Source organism: Dipodomys merriami, unplaced genomic scaffold (assembly GCF_024711535.1).
Source record: "Dipodomys merriami isolate MVZ:Mamm:240054 unplaced genomic scaffold, mDipMer1.0.p SCAF_102, whole genome shotgun sequence".
NCBI lineage: Eukaryota > Metazoa > Chordata > Mammalia > Rodentia > Heteromyidae > Dipodomys > Dipodomys merriami.
In genome coordinates this window covers 2,975,722-2,992,221 of record NW_027202294.1, presented here as the reverse complement: position 1 = coordinate 2,992,221, position 16,500 = coordinate 2,975,722, and the positions used below count along the sequence as shown (strand labels likewise).

General features: G+C 43.9%; 1 protein-coding gene across 7 annotated transcripts in view; it reads left to right on the top strand.

Moving 5' to 3' along the window:
* The first annotated feature begins 6,655 nt into the window (after positions 1–6,655).
* Btrc (beta-transducin repeat containing E3 ubiquitin protein ligase) overlaps positions 6,656–16,500 on the top strand; it is a 168,518-nt gene continuing 158,673 nt past the window's right edge. For 3 of the 7 annotated variants that reach the window (XM_069994934.1, XM_069994946.1, XM_069994931.1), the window contains exon 1: positions 6,772–6,924. In XM_069994934.1, coding sequence (XP_069851035.1) covers positions 6,877–6,924 — 48 coding nt within the window. In that variant the 5' untranslated portion in view covers positions 6,772–6,876. The other 4 variants (XM_069994979.1, XM_069994962.1, XM_069994987.1 and 1 more) reach the window with 4 other exon arrangements.

Sequence of the window (16,500 nt, the reverse complement as noted above, 5' to 3'; positions counted from 1 at the left end):
TCATGGGTCTTGAACTCTCATGGGTCTTGAATTCTGGGCCTGGGCACTGTCCCTCAGCTCATCAGCTCAAGGCAAGCGCTCTACCACTTGAGCCACAGCGCCACTTCTGGGTTTTTTTCTAGTGGTTTATTGGAGATGAGAGTCTCACAGACTTTCCTGCCCAGGCTGGCTTTAAACTGAGATCCTCAGATATCAGCCTCCTGAGTAGCTAGGATTACAGGCGTGAGCCACTGGTGCCTGGCCTGAAGACTCTTAAGTAGTACTTACAGAGAGGTTCCAATGGCAAGGAATCGAAGCATTCTGCCAAGTAGGCACTGAATTGGAAACTAAATGAGTAATCTTTTTTCTCTCTGTCTGTCTCTTTTTTCCCCTAGTACTCTCTCCTCAGATACTTTTACTATGTAGCCCAAGCTGGCCTCAAACTCTCCAAACTCTGTGTCAATTTTTAGTGTTGGGATTAGAGGTCCAAACCACTATGACTATCAGTTGAGCCATCTTGGGCCCGAGTAAACTATCCTACATGGATCTTGAAAGAAGATTCTCCAGCCCCAGATGGGTACAGTCCCAGTCAACCTTGACTGTAGTCTCAAGAGACACTGGGTAGAACTTCACCTTAGCCTGAATTTCAGACACAGGTAAGATAAATGTTTATTATTGTTTTAAGCTGTTAAGCTACTAAGTTTTGAGGGTTTTTTAACTAATGAAAATATATAACCTAGACCTAATAAAGAAACAGAAGATACATTCAAACTAAGGAACATCTGTCTCAGCTAGTGGGAAGACTGAGCTTTACTTGAGCCCAGGAGTTCAAGATCAAGAGAAGAGGGAGAGGGAGAAGGATAGAGGAGGGAAAGGGAAAGGGAGAGAGAGAGAGAGAGAGAGAGAGAGAAAGGGATAGAGGAATGGAGGGAGGCAGAAGGGAATAAGGAGACTGAGAGGAAGAGAGAGGTAAGGGAAGGGGAAGGACAGCAGAGAGATGAAAAAGGAGGAAGAGGAAGAAAGCAAGGAGGAGGAAGAAAAAGAAGAAGAAAGAAGGAGGAGGAGGAAGAAAAAGAAGAAGAAAGAAGGAGAAAGAGTAGGAAGAGGAGAAGAAGAGGAGGAGGAGGAGGAGGAGGAGGAGGAGGAGGAGGAGGAGGAGGAGGAGGAAACAAAAAGAGACATGCTACAAAAGAACTGGCTTATATACAGTCTTCAAAAATTGTACTATTCAGCCCGGTGCGGGTGGCTCATGCCTGTAATCCTTGCTACTCAGGAAGCTGAGCTCTAAGGATCATGGTTCAAAACCAGCCCAGGCAGAAAACTCCATGAGACTCTCATCTCTAATAAACTACTCAGAAAACCAGAAGTGGTGCTGTGGCTCAAGAGGTAGAATGCTTGCCTTAAGCTGAAGAGTTGAGGGACAGTGCCCAGGCCCAAAGTTCAAGACCCACAAGAGTTCAAGACGCATGACTGCCCCCCCCCAAAAAAAGTTGTCATATTCAGAGGGCACATTGTTGGTACATGGCTGTAATCCTAGCACTTGAAAGGATGAAGCAGAATCAATCTGATTTACACAATAAATCAAGTGTCATAGTTGTCAAGTGTTGTAAAACACTGCTATCTATAATCCTAGCACTCAGGAGGATGAGGCAGTGCGATCCTAAATTTGAAGAAAAAAGTATCATGGTCATAAAAGTTGAAGCCAGATTGAGGAATGATTCCAAATTAAAGAGACACCGGTGACTGATACTTATAATCATAGCTACTCAGGAGACTGAACTCTGAGGATTGCAGTTCAAAACAGCTGGGGCAGGAAAGTTTGTGAGACTCTTTTTTCCAATTAACTACAAAAAAGCTGGAAGTATAGCTGTAGCTTAAGTGGTAGAGCACTATCCTTGAGTACTAAAAGCTCAGGGAGGCTGAGCACTTGTGGCTCATGCCTATAATCTTAGCTACTTGGGAGACTGAGATCTGAGGATCATGGTTCAAAGACAGCCCAGGAAAGAAAGTTCATGAGGGTGGGAATGTGGCTTAGTGGTAGAGTGCTTGCTTAGCATGCATGAAGCCCTTGGTTCAATTCCTCAGTACAACAGAAACAGAATAAAGCCAGAAGTGGCACTGTGACTCAAGTGGTAGAGCGCTAACCTTGAGCAAAAGAAGCTCAGGGACAATGCCCAGGGCCTGAGTTCAAGTCCCAGGATTGGCAGAAAAAAAAGAAAAAAGAAAGTCCATAAGACTCTCATCTTCAATTAATCACCAGAAAACCAGAAGTAGTTCTGTGGTTCAAAGTGGTAGAGCAGGGGGCTGGGAAGGTGGCTCAGTGGTAGAGTGCTTGCCTTGCATGCATGACCTTGCATGCATGAGGCTCTGGGTTTGATTCCTCAGTACCATATAAGCAGAAAAAAAAAAGTGGCCCTGTGGCTCTAGTGGTACAGTGCTAGCCCTGAGCTGAAGAGTTGAGGGGACAGTGACCAGGCCCAAAGTTCAGGCCCTATGACTGAACACCCCCCACCCCCCAAGAAAAAAGGAGTGGTAAACACTAGCCTTGAGCAAAAAAAAAAAAAAAAAAAAAAAAGCTCAGGGATAGGCTCACGTCCTGAGTTCAAGCATGGGCTGGGAAGGTGGCTCAGTGGTAGAGTGCTTGCCTTGCATGCATGAGGCAATGGGTTCGATTCCTCAGCACCATATAAGGAAAAAGAAAAAAGCCAGAAGTGGTGCTGTGGCTCAAGTGGTAGAGCGCTAAGCCTTGAGCTGAAGAGCTGAGGGACAGTGCCTAGGCCCAGAGTTCAGGCCCCATGACTGGACCCCCCCCCCCCCAAAAAAAGAAAAAAGATAAAAAGGCAAAGAAATATGAAAAACAAATGTGATGGGTGATTCTGAGCTAGATCCTTTTGTTCTAAAGCACATTATGGGGACAACTGAAAAAATTAAGTGGAGCCTAAAGATAAAATGATAATTATCAATATTAATTTCCTAATTTTGATGGCTATATACCAATATACTAGTAATATAGAAGTGTACTGATTTATAGGAAATAGTAAAGTATGGGTAGGTGGGGTTCTAATATCCAGTTGAAAAAAAAATATGTTTTTTTTTTTTGGTTATAGGGCTTGAACTCTGGGCCTGGGCACTGTCCCTCAACTCTTTAGCTCAAGGCTAGTGCTCTACCACTTGAGCCATAGCACCACTTCAGCTTTTTCAGTTTACGTGGTGCTTAGTGTAAGGTCTACACAGGGACACCTCCCTACCTCTTGGCTAAGTTTCTGCCCAGGATTTGTTACCTAGGTAACTGGCACACAAGCAAGCAGTCACCTTCCCCTCCAGCTAGGTCACATCCTGGGCCACCTCTGGACACATGGCTCCCAACTGACCTAGGAGGGTCCCAGACCCTGAAGTCTCATCTGGATCCAGTGTGGCCACACCTTTCTCCCACCTGTCACACCTCTTCCTGTCCCTGGCCTAGATAAGTCCTGGCCCAGGGGTGGGTAGGCCCTTCCTTTTCAGCCATGCCTTACCACCATGCATGGCCAGGGCAGCAGTTTGGTAAATAAACTTCTTGTCTTGCTGACTAGCGCATGGTGTTCTCTTCATCGGCTATCTAATGAAACCTACCTATTTAATATACCTTACACTTAGAAATTGAACCCAGGGTCTCATGCATGTGAGGCAAGCCCACTACCACTGAGCCACCTTCCCAGCCCTGAAAATATATTTTGAAATGTTTCAGAATTGTGACTGTACTTGCAAGTTTCTTGGAAGTTTGAAGTTATATTAACACTTTAAAAATATACACAAAAGCAAACTTAGTTACTAGTAATTACATTGGTTATGAAATTGGAGCTTTTAGACCCAGGGTTCAAACTCCAGAAGTTCCCAATGTCAGGCAGGACCAGTCACTTGTCCCTTTTGAAGGGCAGAAAAAGGTGTGTGTGTGTGTGTGTGTGTGCTCGCGCATGTGCGTGCGCGAGTCTTGAAGCTTGAACTCTGCATCTGGGCACTGTTCCCTGAGCTTTTTGCTCAAGGATATTGGCAATCTACCACTTAAGCCACAGCTCTACTTCTGGCTTTTTTTTAAATTTTATTTTTAAAAAAAATTTAAAATTTTGTCAGTCGCGGGGCTTGAACACTAGGCCCAGGTGCTGTCCCTCAGCTCTTCAGCTTAAGGCTAGTGCTCTACCACTTGAGCCAGGGTGCCACTTCTGGTTTTCTGGGTGGTTATTGGAGATAAGAGTCTCATGGACTTTCCTACCTGGGCTTGCTTTGAACCGTGACCCTCAGATCTCAGTCTTCTGAGTAACTAGGATTACAGGTGTGAGCCACCAACACCCGGCTACTTCTGGCTTTTTTTTTTTTTTGGGGGGGGGTGTCCGGCCATGGGGCCTGAACTCTGGGCCTGGGTGCTATCCCTCAGCTCTTCAGCTCAAGGCTAGCGTGCTACCACTTTAGCCATAGCACCACTTCCAGCTTTTTTTTTTTTTTTCTGCCTATGTGGTGCTGAGGAATGGAACCCAGGGCCTCATGCATGCAAGGCAAGCGCTCTACCACTGAACCACCTTCCCAGCCCTACTTCTGGCTTTTTTGATGATTAATTGGAGATGAGTCTTAGGAACTTTTTTTGCCCTATCTGGCTTCAAATCATGATCCTCAAATCCCAGCCTCCTGAGTAGCTAAAATTATAGGAATGAGCTGCCCAGGCACCTGGCTCAGAAAAAGGTTTATTACATGTCACAAGCATGTCATTGGGAAGACAGCACTTAAGCCATCTGCAGGGAACAGACATAAACTTTAGCCTTAAATAGACAAGGAATTGGAGAAAAGGAAATGTATGTATAATATTTTTAAACAGTTCAAGCCAAAGTATGGCTAATTGATTATTATTTAAGTTCTTAGGCAGAGGCTCCAGAGAAGTTGTAATTGCTGTCATTAGTGGCCCAAATAAATCAGTAATCTTGTCTGGATAGGAAGGTATTTCTAAAGCAAGCTTTGTAAGTTTCTGTCCATTGTCATAAAGACGTTATCTACTAGTTCTGTGCTTCCTTAAAGGAAAGGTGATTATAAAGTGACTGCAGAATGCCTAAAGCAGACAAAATGATGGCAGGTACGCCTAGCTTTTCTCCTTTTTAGTTATCTCCTGGGCCCAGTCAAATAAGTAGTCAGTAATTTTCAGCAAAAGCAACTTTATACACTTCTGATAGTCACCAATAGGCTCTAAGTTTCCATGTACATTTCTGTGGAATTGTTTAACCTTTAAAATTCAATAGCGGGGCTGGGAAGGTGGCTCAGTGGTACAGTGCTTGCCCTGCATGCATGAGGCCCTGGGTTCAATTCCTCAGCACCACATAAGCAGAAAAAGTCAGAAGTGGCAATGTGGCTCAAGTGGTAGAGCACTAGCCTTGAGCTGAAGAGCCAAGGGACAGCGCCCAGGCCCAGAGTCCAGGCCCCACAGCTGACTAAAAAATAAAAATAAAAAATAAAATTCAATAGCAAAAATTTGTTGTTGTTTTTGTTTTGTTTTTAGATCAGAGACTGGGACTAGAATTTCACCACCAGCAGCAGACTGGCTCCAGTTCTAGTTTTTACCCAATAACATTCAATTTCAGAAGAAAGTTCATTTTGTCCTTTCAAGGCCATTGAAAATGTTTACATACTTTATTTGCTGGATGTTGATTATATTCCACCGTTGAATGGATGTAAGTAGTTGTCTGACTTTTGGTGCAGGATTTAGAAAGCATAGTAGGCCATGCTTTCTAAATGCTAAGCACAGAGAACTTCTTGAGCTAAGTTGTTGCTTCTGCCCCTGACTTGCTGTGGAGGAGAAAAGGCTCTTCAGAAATATGAGGCAGGGATTAGGAGTGTGGTTCAGTGGTGGAGTGCTTGCCTAGCATGCATGAAGCCCTGGGTTTGATTCCTCAGTACCACATAAACAGAAAAAGCCAGAAGTAGCACTGTGGCTCAAGTGGTAGAGTGCTAGACTTGAGCAAAAGCAGCTCAGGGACAGTGCCCAGGTCAGTTCAAGCCCCAGGACTGGCCAAAAAAAAAGATATATATATATATATATATATATATATATGTATATGTATATATGAGTCAGTAACTTAGAAGGACCTTGGAAACCTGCATTGGTTTTGTATGAGCTCCTGCCACGTGTCCATTGGCTCAAGCCCTGTAGGTCGCAATCCTCCTGAAAGCACCAGATATATGAAATTTGGAAGGGTCTGGTTCTCTAACATCACGGGTAGAGAGGCCTGAGGACCCTTGAATACTCTCCCAGAATTTTGTATACAGGTAAGGCACGGGCCGCCATCTTGATATTAAAAGCCAGGCAAGCCGCCACTAGCGTCTTTCGGTAACCATGGAGACACCCCGCCCCCGCCCCCCCTTTTCCATCCGTAGATGCTGTAATGTAAACTACACTTCCCATCAGTCCATTTCATCTCGTGCGCGCGCGTGTGTGTGTGTGTGTGTGTGTGTGTGTGTGTGTGTGTGTGTGTGTGTGTGTGTGTGTGTGTGTGTGTGTGTGTGTGTGTGTGTGTGTGTGTGTGTGTGTGTGTGTGTGTGTGTGTGTGTGTGTGTGTGTGTGTGTGTGTGTGGTGGGGGGGGGTGTCTAGATTTGGCTTGGCGGCTGCCGCGAACCTGCGCAGTGACCCGCGGGAGTTGAGGTTCCCTGCATAGCTTCGCCTCTTGCCGCGGGACGCTTCAAAACTACAAATCCCGTAAGGCTACCCGTCGCGGATGCGCAGAACTGCTGGTCCGCCTCGTGGGTCCCCCGGCCTGTGAAGGAGAGGTAAGAGAGGGCGGGGGAAGGAAGAGGAGGCGGGATTCGGGTTCTGCGTTGGCTGCGGCCTGGCACCAAAGGGGCGGCCCCGGCAGAGAGCGGACCCAGTGGCTTCGGCGATTATGGACCCAGCAGAGGCGGTGCTGCAGGAGAAAGCGCTCAAGTTTATGGTAAGGATGTGGTGTAGGCCGAGGATGAGTGGAGGCGGTGGCGTTAGTGGTGTGGGTGGGCTCGGGCCTGGGCTGTCCGCCGACCACAGGAGCGGGCAGCGGGACCCCGGGCGGAGGCTGGCGGCCGGGCGGCTGAAGGGACGAGACCTGAGGTCCGGGTAGGAGGCAGAGGGTTACAGAGGGGGACCTAGGGAGGGGGTGGGGAGCAGCTCCGCCATCTTGTGGAAAAGAGGCCAAGTGACAGCGGGAGCTTATTCGAGGAGGGGGCTCCCGGCAGCGCGCGGGGCCCTGGAAGGAAGGCGTGGGGACAGTTACTGAACAACGGAGGAAACCCGGGGGAGAGACGCCGAGGGGCCACTGGCAGGGCCTTCCCCGTGTCAGGGTTACGGGTACAACCTGGGAGAGGAGGTGCATTCCGGAGTAGGGAATGGTGGGGAACACGGCGAAGTGAGAAGCCAGATGGGAGGCCGGGGGGTGGGGGTGGAGGCACGGGCAGGCCTGGGTGGATGGGCAGGCCCAGGCTGTGGGAGACTTCTGGTTTTGTTGACTGAGAAGAGTCCAGAATCCCACCACAGTCCAACTACTGTTGACAAACTCGGGGAGGAAGGCATACTCTGGAAGATAAGGGCGAAGACCAAGGTCTGTAGTGAAAGTCTCCTTGGGAAGAGGAAGATCTCCTTGACCGTGAGTCAGAATTACAAATGCCTGGAGAAGAGTTACTTTAATTTGAAGAGGGAGGCTAAATTATTTGTAGGAAGGACAAAGTGACAAAAGTAAGAGTCTAATTGGTCATGGAAACATCAAACTGGAGGCAAAATTAATATCTTAATAGGGTCAAGCAAAACAAAACTTAGACCTAAATGGTGAGGTAAAAAAGGCCAGGTGCTGTATCACTTTGTAAGAGAGGAAAAGCCATGGAAAGTAGGGTTGCAAAGACCCATAAGTGATGAGATAGTGCAGAAACTTAGAAGATGAAAAGATGCCAATATTGGGGAGATGTGAGTTAAGTCAGGATTGGTAGTTACCTGTCAGTAGTAGATGGAATCACAGTGTGAGCATGGATTGGATTTTGTGGGTAGGTTTAAACCCCTTGGATCCTGTTCCTTTCACTTTGTATCATGATTTACATTTTGCTATGGTTATATTTGGCAAATTTGATTAGTGTGATACTTGATGCTTTTAATCTGATGCTTCTACTGTACCTAGGATAGGTGTAAATTAACTCTGGTTACAGCTAACAAATAATGGAATGCACAGACTTTCAGTTTAACAGGAGGCCTTTATGCTATTATTTGTAGTAAGGTCTTTATCAGAAGTAATTATGACTTGTCATGCTAAAACTTACTCCTTTTTTAATATTGTTTCTTTGCCTGAAGTACAACAGCAAATTAAATATAAATACAAATCCTATTGAATTTAGGCTTTAACTGCTCTTTACAAGAATATTTTAGCTGGGCGACGGTGGTTTATGCCTGTAATCCTAGCTATTCAGGAGTCTGAGATCTGAAGATCGTAGTTCAAAGCCATACCCGGCAGGAAAGCCCAGGAAAATCCGTGAGACTCTTACCTCCAATAAACCACTCAGAAAACCGGAAGTGCTGTGCTGTGGTGGTGGTAGAGTGCTAGCCTTGAGCCGAAGAGCTGAGGGACAGCGCCCAGGCCCAGAGTTCAAGCCCCATGACTTACCAAAAAAAAAAAAAAAAATAAAAAAAAAATATATATATGTACAAATTTTTAAAGATTATTTCAGAGACTTATGAAAAAAAAACTTTTGTGTAAGTACCTTCAAAAAACACCTGATTGAAATTCAAGTGTATCATTAACAAAATTCTATTGGACTTGAAGATATTTCTTGGTTTCTTCTCATTGTTGAAATTTAAAAATATTAAGAAGTGACTTTTGAATTTTTCTTGGGGGGGGGGAGTGTTAGAACTAAGTGAAAGTTGCCTTAGTTCTCTACAAGCTTCTAGGTTTAAGTCATTAAAGTGCCAACTGCTTATTTTGTATTCCTATTTAGAGAGTTGACTTAATCCTGACACCTGTGTCAGATTTATGGAACAATGTGGCTTACAGATCATAAAGAGACATTGTGAGATCATCCTTATTACTCCCTTTTAGACCTCAGCTTAGGAACATTCTGAAGTATTTAATCTCTGCTATGTACCAGCGAGTTACGTTTTAAAAATGACATCTTGATTGAGTTAAAGTGGACATGAAGATGGTCAAGTAGTAGTTTTCAGTTTGGGGGCTTCCATTTTATTAAATGTTGAATCAGTCTTCACAGGAAGAAGCCAATGACAAAAGATTTACCTATTTAAATTTATGACCTTGCTTGCTATTGTGGCAACTGTTTGAGAAAAGGCCAACTAGAAGAAGTCACCAGGAATGACACCTTAATAAATGAAGCAAGTTTTTGGGGAGTTATAGATTTGGTATTCTCTTTCAGCTCAGTAGCAGCCTTATTATGAATCTGAGTAAGTCACAACTTCCTTTTGATACCGTTTACCCTGCTATAATATGTATGCTTATTCATTCATTTTGTGATAAGATATATTGTTTAAGTTTCCATCAAATGATTCATTCACAGTACACATGGAAGGGTTATCTTTTCAGTCAGATTAAAAAAAAAAACTGGTACTTAGGCTTGAACTCAGGGCTTCAGCACTATCCTTTTAGCTTTCTTGCTCAAGGCTCTACTACTTGAACCTCAGCTCCATTGTGTTTTGTTTTTTGTTTTTGGTGGTTAATTTGAAATCAGTCTTATGGACTTTCCTGCTCTGGTTAGCTTAGAACCTTGATCCTCAGATTTCAGCTTCCAGAGTAGTTAGGATTACAGATGTGAACCAATGGTGATTTCCATAGTTTTAAAATCGTCAAAGGTAAAATTTGTTTAGGAAATCAATATGAAATGTCTTCACTCTTGAGTCTACTAGTTATGTTAATATAGAGCTTTGACTAGGTCCATAAGGAAATGCTGTTAATGGTCAATTCTGAGTTGACCGTAATTCACAGGTAGTCTATAGACTTAAAAGCTTATTTTCAAATAATTGGGAAAATTAGTTTAAGAAAATTGTTTACCTTCTAAAAACAATTGATAACAAATAACCTTGGAACACTGACATCTCTTCTTCAGTTTTGGCAAGTCCTCAAGGACCTTTCCTAATATTTCCTTGGTCAACAGAACTATAAGCAGGAACTGGAAGATAATTTGAGCAGGAAAATAAAAATGATGGAGGGAATATATATATAGGTTCTGTTATAGAGTCAGCCTGTCTTTTCGTCCTTAAATATATATGGAAGAATTTGATTTTTTTTTTGGGGTCCGGTCAGGGGGCCTGAACTCTGGGCCTGGGCGCTGTCCCTCAGCTCTTCAGCTCAGGGCTAGCGCTCTACCACTTGAGCCACAGCACCACTTCCGGCTTTTTTCTTTTGCTTATGTGGTGCTGAGGAATTGAACCCAGGGCCTCGTGAATGCAAGGCAAGCACTTTACCACTGAGCCACCTTCCCAGCCCCATGATTTTTTTTTTTGGATCTGGTCATGGGGCCTGAACTCTGGGCCTGGGTGCTGTCCCTCAGCTCTTTAGCTCAAGGCTAGTGCTCCACCACTTGAGCCACAGCACAACTTCCGGCTGATTTTTTTTTTTTTTTTAAGGGAGAGTAAATGTACTCTTGTCTAACCAGTCCTAAGACTTAAGTGAGGGAATGCTTGAAACTTGGATGAAGTAAATTTTTTTTTCCTTTTGTTGGTCATGGAGCCTGAACTCTAGGCCTGGGCACTGTCCTTCAGCTCAAGGCTAGCGCTCTACCACTTGAGCCGCAGCACCACTTCTAGCTTTTTCTGCTTATGTGGTGCTGAGGAATTGAACCTAGGGCCTCATGCATACAAGGCAAGCACTCTACCACTGAGCCACCTTCCCAGCCCAATTTTGTTGTTGTTGGTTGTGGAGTTTGAGCTCTGGGCCTGGGCGATGTCCGTGAGCTCTTCAGCTCAAGGTGAGTGCTCTATCATTTGAGCCACAGCACCACTTCCAGTTTTCTGGTGGTTATTTGGAGAGGAGTCTCACAGACTTTCCTTGCCTGGCCTGGCTTTGAACCTGATTCTCAGATCTCAGCCTCCTGAGTAGCTAGGATTACAGGCATGAGCCACTGGCGCCTGGCTCTGAGTACAATTCTTTTTGGACAATATCACCCCTTCCTTTGCTTTTCCCCAGATTCTCTTCCTTCCCTGCCTACAAGTTTCATAGTTCATTTTCTACATAATGGCTACTGAATACCATGACTGCATTTGTTCACCTTTCTTCTCCTTCCATTTCTGCGCCTCCTTTTTGGTATGAAATAATTAGCCACAGAGCCACATCAGCTTTTTCTGAGTTTATTAGTGAATTAGTGATAAGAATCTCAGACTTTCCTGCCTGAGCTAGCTTTGAACCGTGATCCTCAGATCTCAGCTTCCTGAGTAGGTAGGATTATAGGTGTGAGTCACTGGCAACTGGGCTTAAGAGATAATTTTTTTTTTTTTGTCCGTTGTGGGGCTTTGAACTCTGGGCTTGGGCATTGTCCCTCAGCTCTTCAGCTCAAGGCGAGTGCTCTTCCGCTTGAGCCACAGCACCATTTCCGGTTTTCTAGTGGTTTATTGGAGATCAGTCTCACGGACTTTCCTGCCCGGGCTGGATTTGAACTGTGATCCTCAGATCTCAGCCTTCTGAATAGCTAGGATTACAGGCATGAGCCACCGGTGCCCGGTGAGATAATTTTTTTTATAGATGAAATAGTATAGAAAATATGACACAAGGGGCTGGGAAGGTGGCTCAGTGGTAGAGTGCTTGCCTTGCATGCATGAAGCCCTGGGTTTGATTCCTCAGTACCACATAAGCAAAAAGAAAAAAAGCCAGAAGTGGCACTGTGGCTCAAGTGGTAGAGTGCTAGCCTTGAGCTGAAGAGCTGAGGGACAGCGCCTGGGCCCAGAGTTCAGGCCCCACGACCAGACCCAAAAGAAAAAAAAAAAAAAAAAAGAAAGAAAGTATGACACAAACCACCCCAAAACTTAGTAGCTTAAAAAAAAATCAATGTCTTATTTCTCTTAAATTTGATGGATTTTCTGCTTCACTTGGTATTGACTGGAGTGCCCACGTGGCTGGAATTCAGACTGTGACTGGGTTCATGTGGCTGACTACTGATTGCAAATTCAGCTAGGTTTAAAAGTCTTTCAGTTATCTATGAGCTGTTCTTTCCATGGTTGCTTGGTTTTCCCAACATGGTGACTGTACTGCAAGTAGTGGAGTACTTCCTACTTCCAGAAAGTAGGAAGTAGATATTGCCAATCTTTTTTAAGTCCTGGATTGGAAAGTCCAAGAAAGGAAAACAAAGCAAGTATGCCACTATGGCCAAGCTCTAGTGGCTTACACCTAGCTACTCAAGAGGCTCAGATCTGAGGACTGTTTGCAAGCCAGCCCAAGCAGGAAAGACCGGAAAGACTCCAACTAACCACTTAAAAGGTGGTAGTGAAACAGTGGCTCAAGTGCTAGCATAAAAAGCTCAGGGATAGCATACAGACCCTGAGTTCAAACCCAGGAGTAGTGCATGGGCCTGTGCACGCGCGCGTGCACACACACACACACACTCACACTCACACACACACACACACACACTGCCACTTTGATCAAATCCAGTTGAGGGCTGGGAAGGTGGCTCAGTGGTACAGTGCTTGCCTCGCATGCATGAGACCTTGGGTTTGATTCCTCAGCACCACATAAGCAGAAAAAACCAGAAGTAGCACTGTGGCACAAATGATAGAAAGCTAGCCTTGAGCTAAAGAGCTGAGGGACAGCACTCAGGCCCAGAGTTCAGGTCCCATGACATACACTCTCTCCCTCTCCCTCTCCCCCCCCCCCCCACACATGACATAGGAATGAAGGGAAATAATTTCTATTAATATTAAAGAGAGCTTATGTAATAGAGAATTGCTGCTATAGTTATGCTTATACTGGGATAGTCAGACCTAAAATACAAATAGTTTATGAGTAGTAGCAGAAAGAATGTGTGAAGGAGACTTCTCTTGTTGGAGGTTAACTTCTCAACGTTATGAATATGCTTTCCAAGAACCATTGGAATCACAATGGTAGACAGGAACATGAATTGTCTCAACACAAAATGTATTTCTGTAGAAGGATCTGCCACCAATAAAAATCTGGCAAAACAAGTCCACAGTGCAGGCAGGGTGCCTTTCCCTAGGACAGCAAGCCTTGCTCCTCTGCTCAGTTTGGTTGAGCTCAGGTTCACAGTCTGTTTCTGATTGGCTAGTTTGAATGGACTAAAAGTTATTTACATAGGTGACATTGAAATCAGTAATCATATTCAAGTAATCTCAAAATATATACCCATGGGCTAGGAAGGTGGCTCAGTGGTAGAGTGCTTGCCTTGCATGCATGAAGCCCTGGGTTCAATTCCTCAGTGCCACATAAGCAGAAAAAGCCAGAATGGTGCTGTAGCACAAGTGGTAGAGGGCTAGCCTTGAGCTGAAGAGCTGAGAGACCACAGCGCCTAGGCTCAAGAGTTCAGGCCCCGTGATCGACCAGAAAAAAAAACAAGTGTGTATGTGTGTGTGTGTATGTATACGTGTGTATGTGTGTACGTGTGTACACGTATACCTACATCCTCCTAATAATCTGAGGTGTGTCTTCCATCTTGAATAGAAACCATTTTAAGACAAAATCTTTTTTTTTTCCCAGTCGTGGGGCCTGAACTCTGGGCCTGGGTGCTGTCCCTCAGCTCTTCAGCTCAAGGCTAGTGCTCTACCACTTGAGCCACAGCGCTACTTCTTTTTGCTTATGTGGTGCTGGGGAATGGAACCCAGGGCCTCATGCATGCTGAGCCGCCTTCCCAGCCCTTAAGACAAAATCTTACATTTCAAAACCCTTTATCCTTTTGGGCTGAGAAGGTAGCTTAGTGGTAGAGTGCTAGGCCCTGCAGGACTAGCAAAAAAAGAAAAGTTGGGCTGATCATAGTGTTCTGATTTTAGGCAGGATAAGTCTTATTGATGTTACTTCAAAGGCATTAGTAACAGAATTTGAACTGTAGTAGGATACTAGTGCTCTAACAACTCCCTTGGTAGCAAGATTAGAGATTTTTAATTCCGTCTCTACATCAAAATTTAAAATTACAGAGATCTAGTGCTAAAGTTTTTATATGTCTGAGAAACTTTGAGGGTTTATAGAAAAGTCATAGAGACAGACATACCTGGGAATTATACCAGGGGGATAAATGTTTTGTAGACCAGATGCACTCAAGGGTGTACTATACTGCATCTGCTCTTGAACTCAAGGCCTTGAGCTCTCGCTTGTTTTTTTTTTTTTTTTTTTTCCCCTCTATCACTTAACAACTTGAAGCCATGCTTCCAGTCCAGTTTTTTTTTTTTTTTTTTTTTTTTTTTGCTATTAATTGGAGAGATCTCATGGTTTTCTGCTTGGGCTGACAATTTCCACATCTTAGACTCCTGAGTAGTTAGGATTATAGGTGTGAGCCACTGGCACTTGGCATATTTCAGTCTTTTTTTTTTTAAATTGAACTAAAGGAGAATTTCAGGAAAGTAAACTAAGGGCCTATTACATGTTAAGAATGTGCTTGTACCACTGAGGTATACCCCATCCCTTTTACTAGGGTCTATTTCATTCATCATCCATCATCTACCATTATAAAAGTGGTAAATTTAAATGATTGATAATTCAATGTTTCAGTGATTATTTAGTTGGGTATTAGCTAGAAGTTAAACTTGTTTAATGAATATGGAGCAATTATGCTTTTTTTTTGGTTGGTCATGGGGCCTGAACTCTGGGCCTGGGCACGTCCCTCGGCTCTTCAGCTCAAGGCCAGTACTCAACACTTGAGTCATAGTACCACTTATGGCTTTTTTTTTTTTTTTTTATATGGTGCTGAGGAATTAAACCCAGGGCCTCATGCATGCAACCTTCCCAGCCTGGAATTATGCTTTTTATGTCCTTTTTTTTCATTCTCTTTCTTTCTTTCTTTCTTTCTTTCTTTCTTTCTTTCTTTCTTTCTTTCTTTCTTTCTTTCTTTCTTTTTTTTTTGATGGGTTGTGGGGCTTGAATTCAGTGCCTGTCTCTGAGCCTCTTTGTGCTCAAGGCTACTGTTCTACCACTTGAGTCACAGCTACCACCTCTGGTTTTTGGGCAGATAATGGAGATAAGAGTCTCTCTGGGATTTTTCTGCCTGGGCTGGTGATCCTGAGTAGCTAGGATTACAGATGTGAGCCACTGGCACCCGGCTTATTTTTAGATGTTTATAAGAGTGGGGGGGGGGAGTTTGTTGTGACATTTGTATACTTTTATACAATGTATTCCAATCAGTCTCACTTCATCACTTTTCTTTACTCTCCTCTCTTCTTTCTATAGCAATTTCTGTAGCAATTATTTTGTTTTCATGATTGGAACCAAAGAACTTGGACTATATATATCCTTACTTTCTTGTTAGCCTAACCTGCTCCTGCTAGTAACCCATCTCCACACAGAGCCTATTTATTTCTCTTGCCAATTTTAGTTTCAGTGTGTATATATGTATGTAACTCTCATTTTATGAAGTTGGGACATAGTTTCATTAATGATTGTAGAGTTCTAGTTATTAAATCTTTGGATAGTCTTGTGTCAGTACTTAATTTGCCAAGTTTGGAAAATAGCTTCCCTATTATTATTTCTTTCCATGGGTAGATATAATTTACTTTGAAACAATTTTTTAGTTATGTGTTGATACAGAAATATTGTCAAGTAGAGTGATTCAGGTTAGGGCTCAGTGTAATTTAAACAAAGTGACTTTAAATAGAGGACCTAAGTAAATGGTGTATCTGTTTTTCACATTGCAGTTCATTATTACAGTAGCGTTACCTTGGAAGGCTTAAATTTTTCATGCTTTGCGTTGAAAACAGTTTAAAAGTCAAATGAGGGGCTGGGAAGGTGGCTCAGTGGTAGAGTGCTTGCCTTGCATGCCCGAGGCCCTGGGTTCGATTCCTTAGCACCACATAAGCAAAAAGAAAAAAGCTGGAAGTGGCCCTGTGGCTCAAGTGGTAGAGTGCTAGCCTTGAGCTGAAGAGCTGAGGGACAGCGCCCAGGCCCAGAGTTCAGACCCCACGATTGGACCCCCCCCCAAAAAAAAAATGTCAAATGAGTTGATTGAAAACCTCATGGAATTACACCTCTTAACAGTTTTCAAACCATCTATCCATATCTAGGCATGACATTTAGAAAACCAGTGGAGCTGGGCTCCTGTGGCTCATGCCAATAGCTACTCAGGACACTGAGATCTGAGATCTGCAGTTCCAAGTCAGCCTTGGCAGAAAAGTCCTTGAGACTCTTATCCCCATTAAAACTACCAAAATAGCTAGAAGTGGAGTTGTAGCTCAAGTGGTAGAGTACTAGCACACAAAAGCTCAAGTTTAATTAAAAAGACAGTGCCCAGGCCAAGTTCAAACTCCTAGGCTGGGAATGTGGCTCAGTGGTAGAGTGCTTGCCTAGCATGCATGAAGCCCTGTGTTTGATTCCTTAGTACTACATATACAGAAAAAGCTG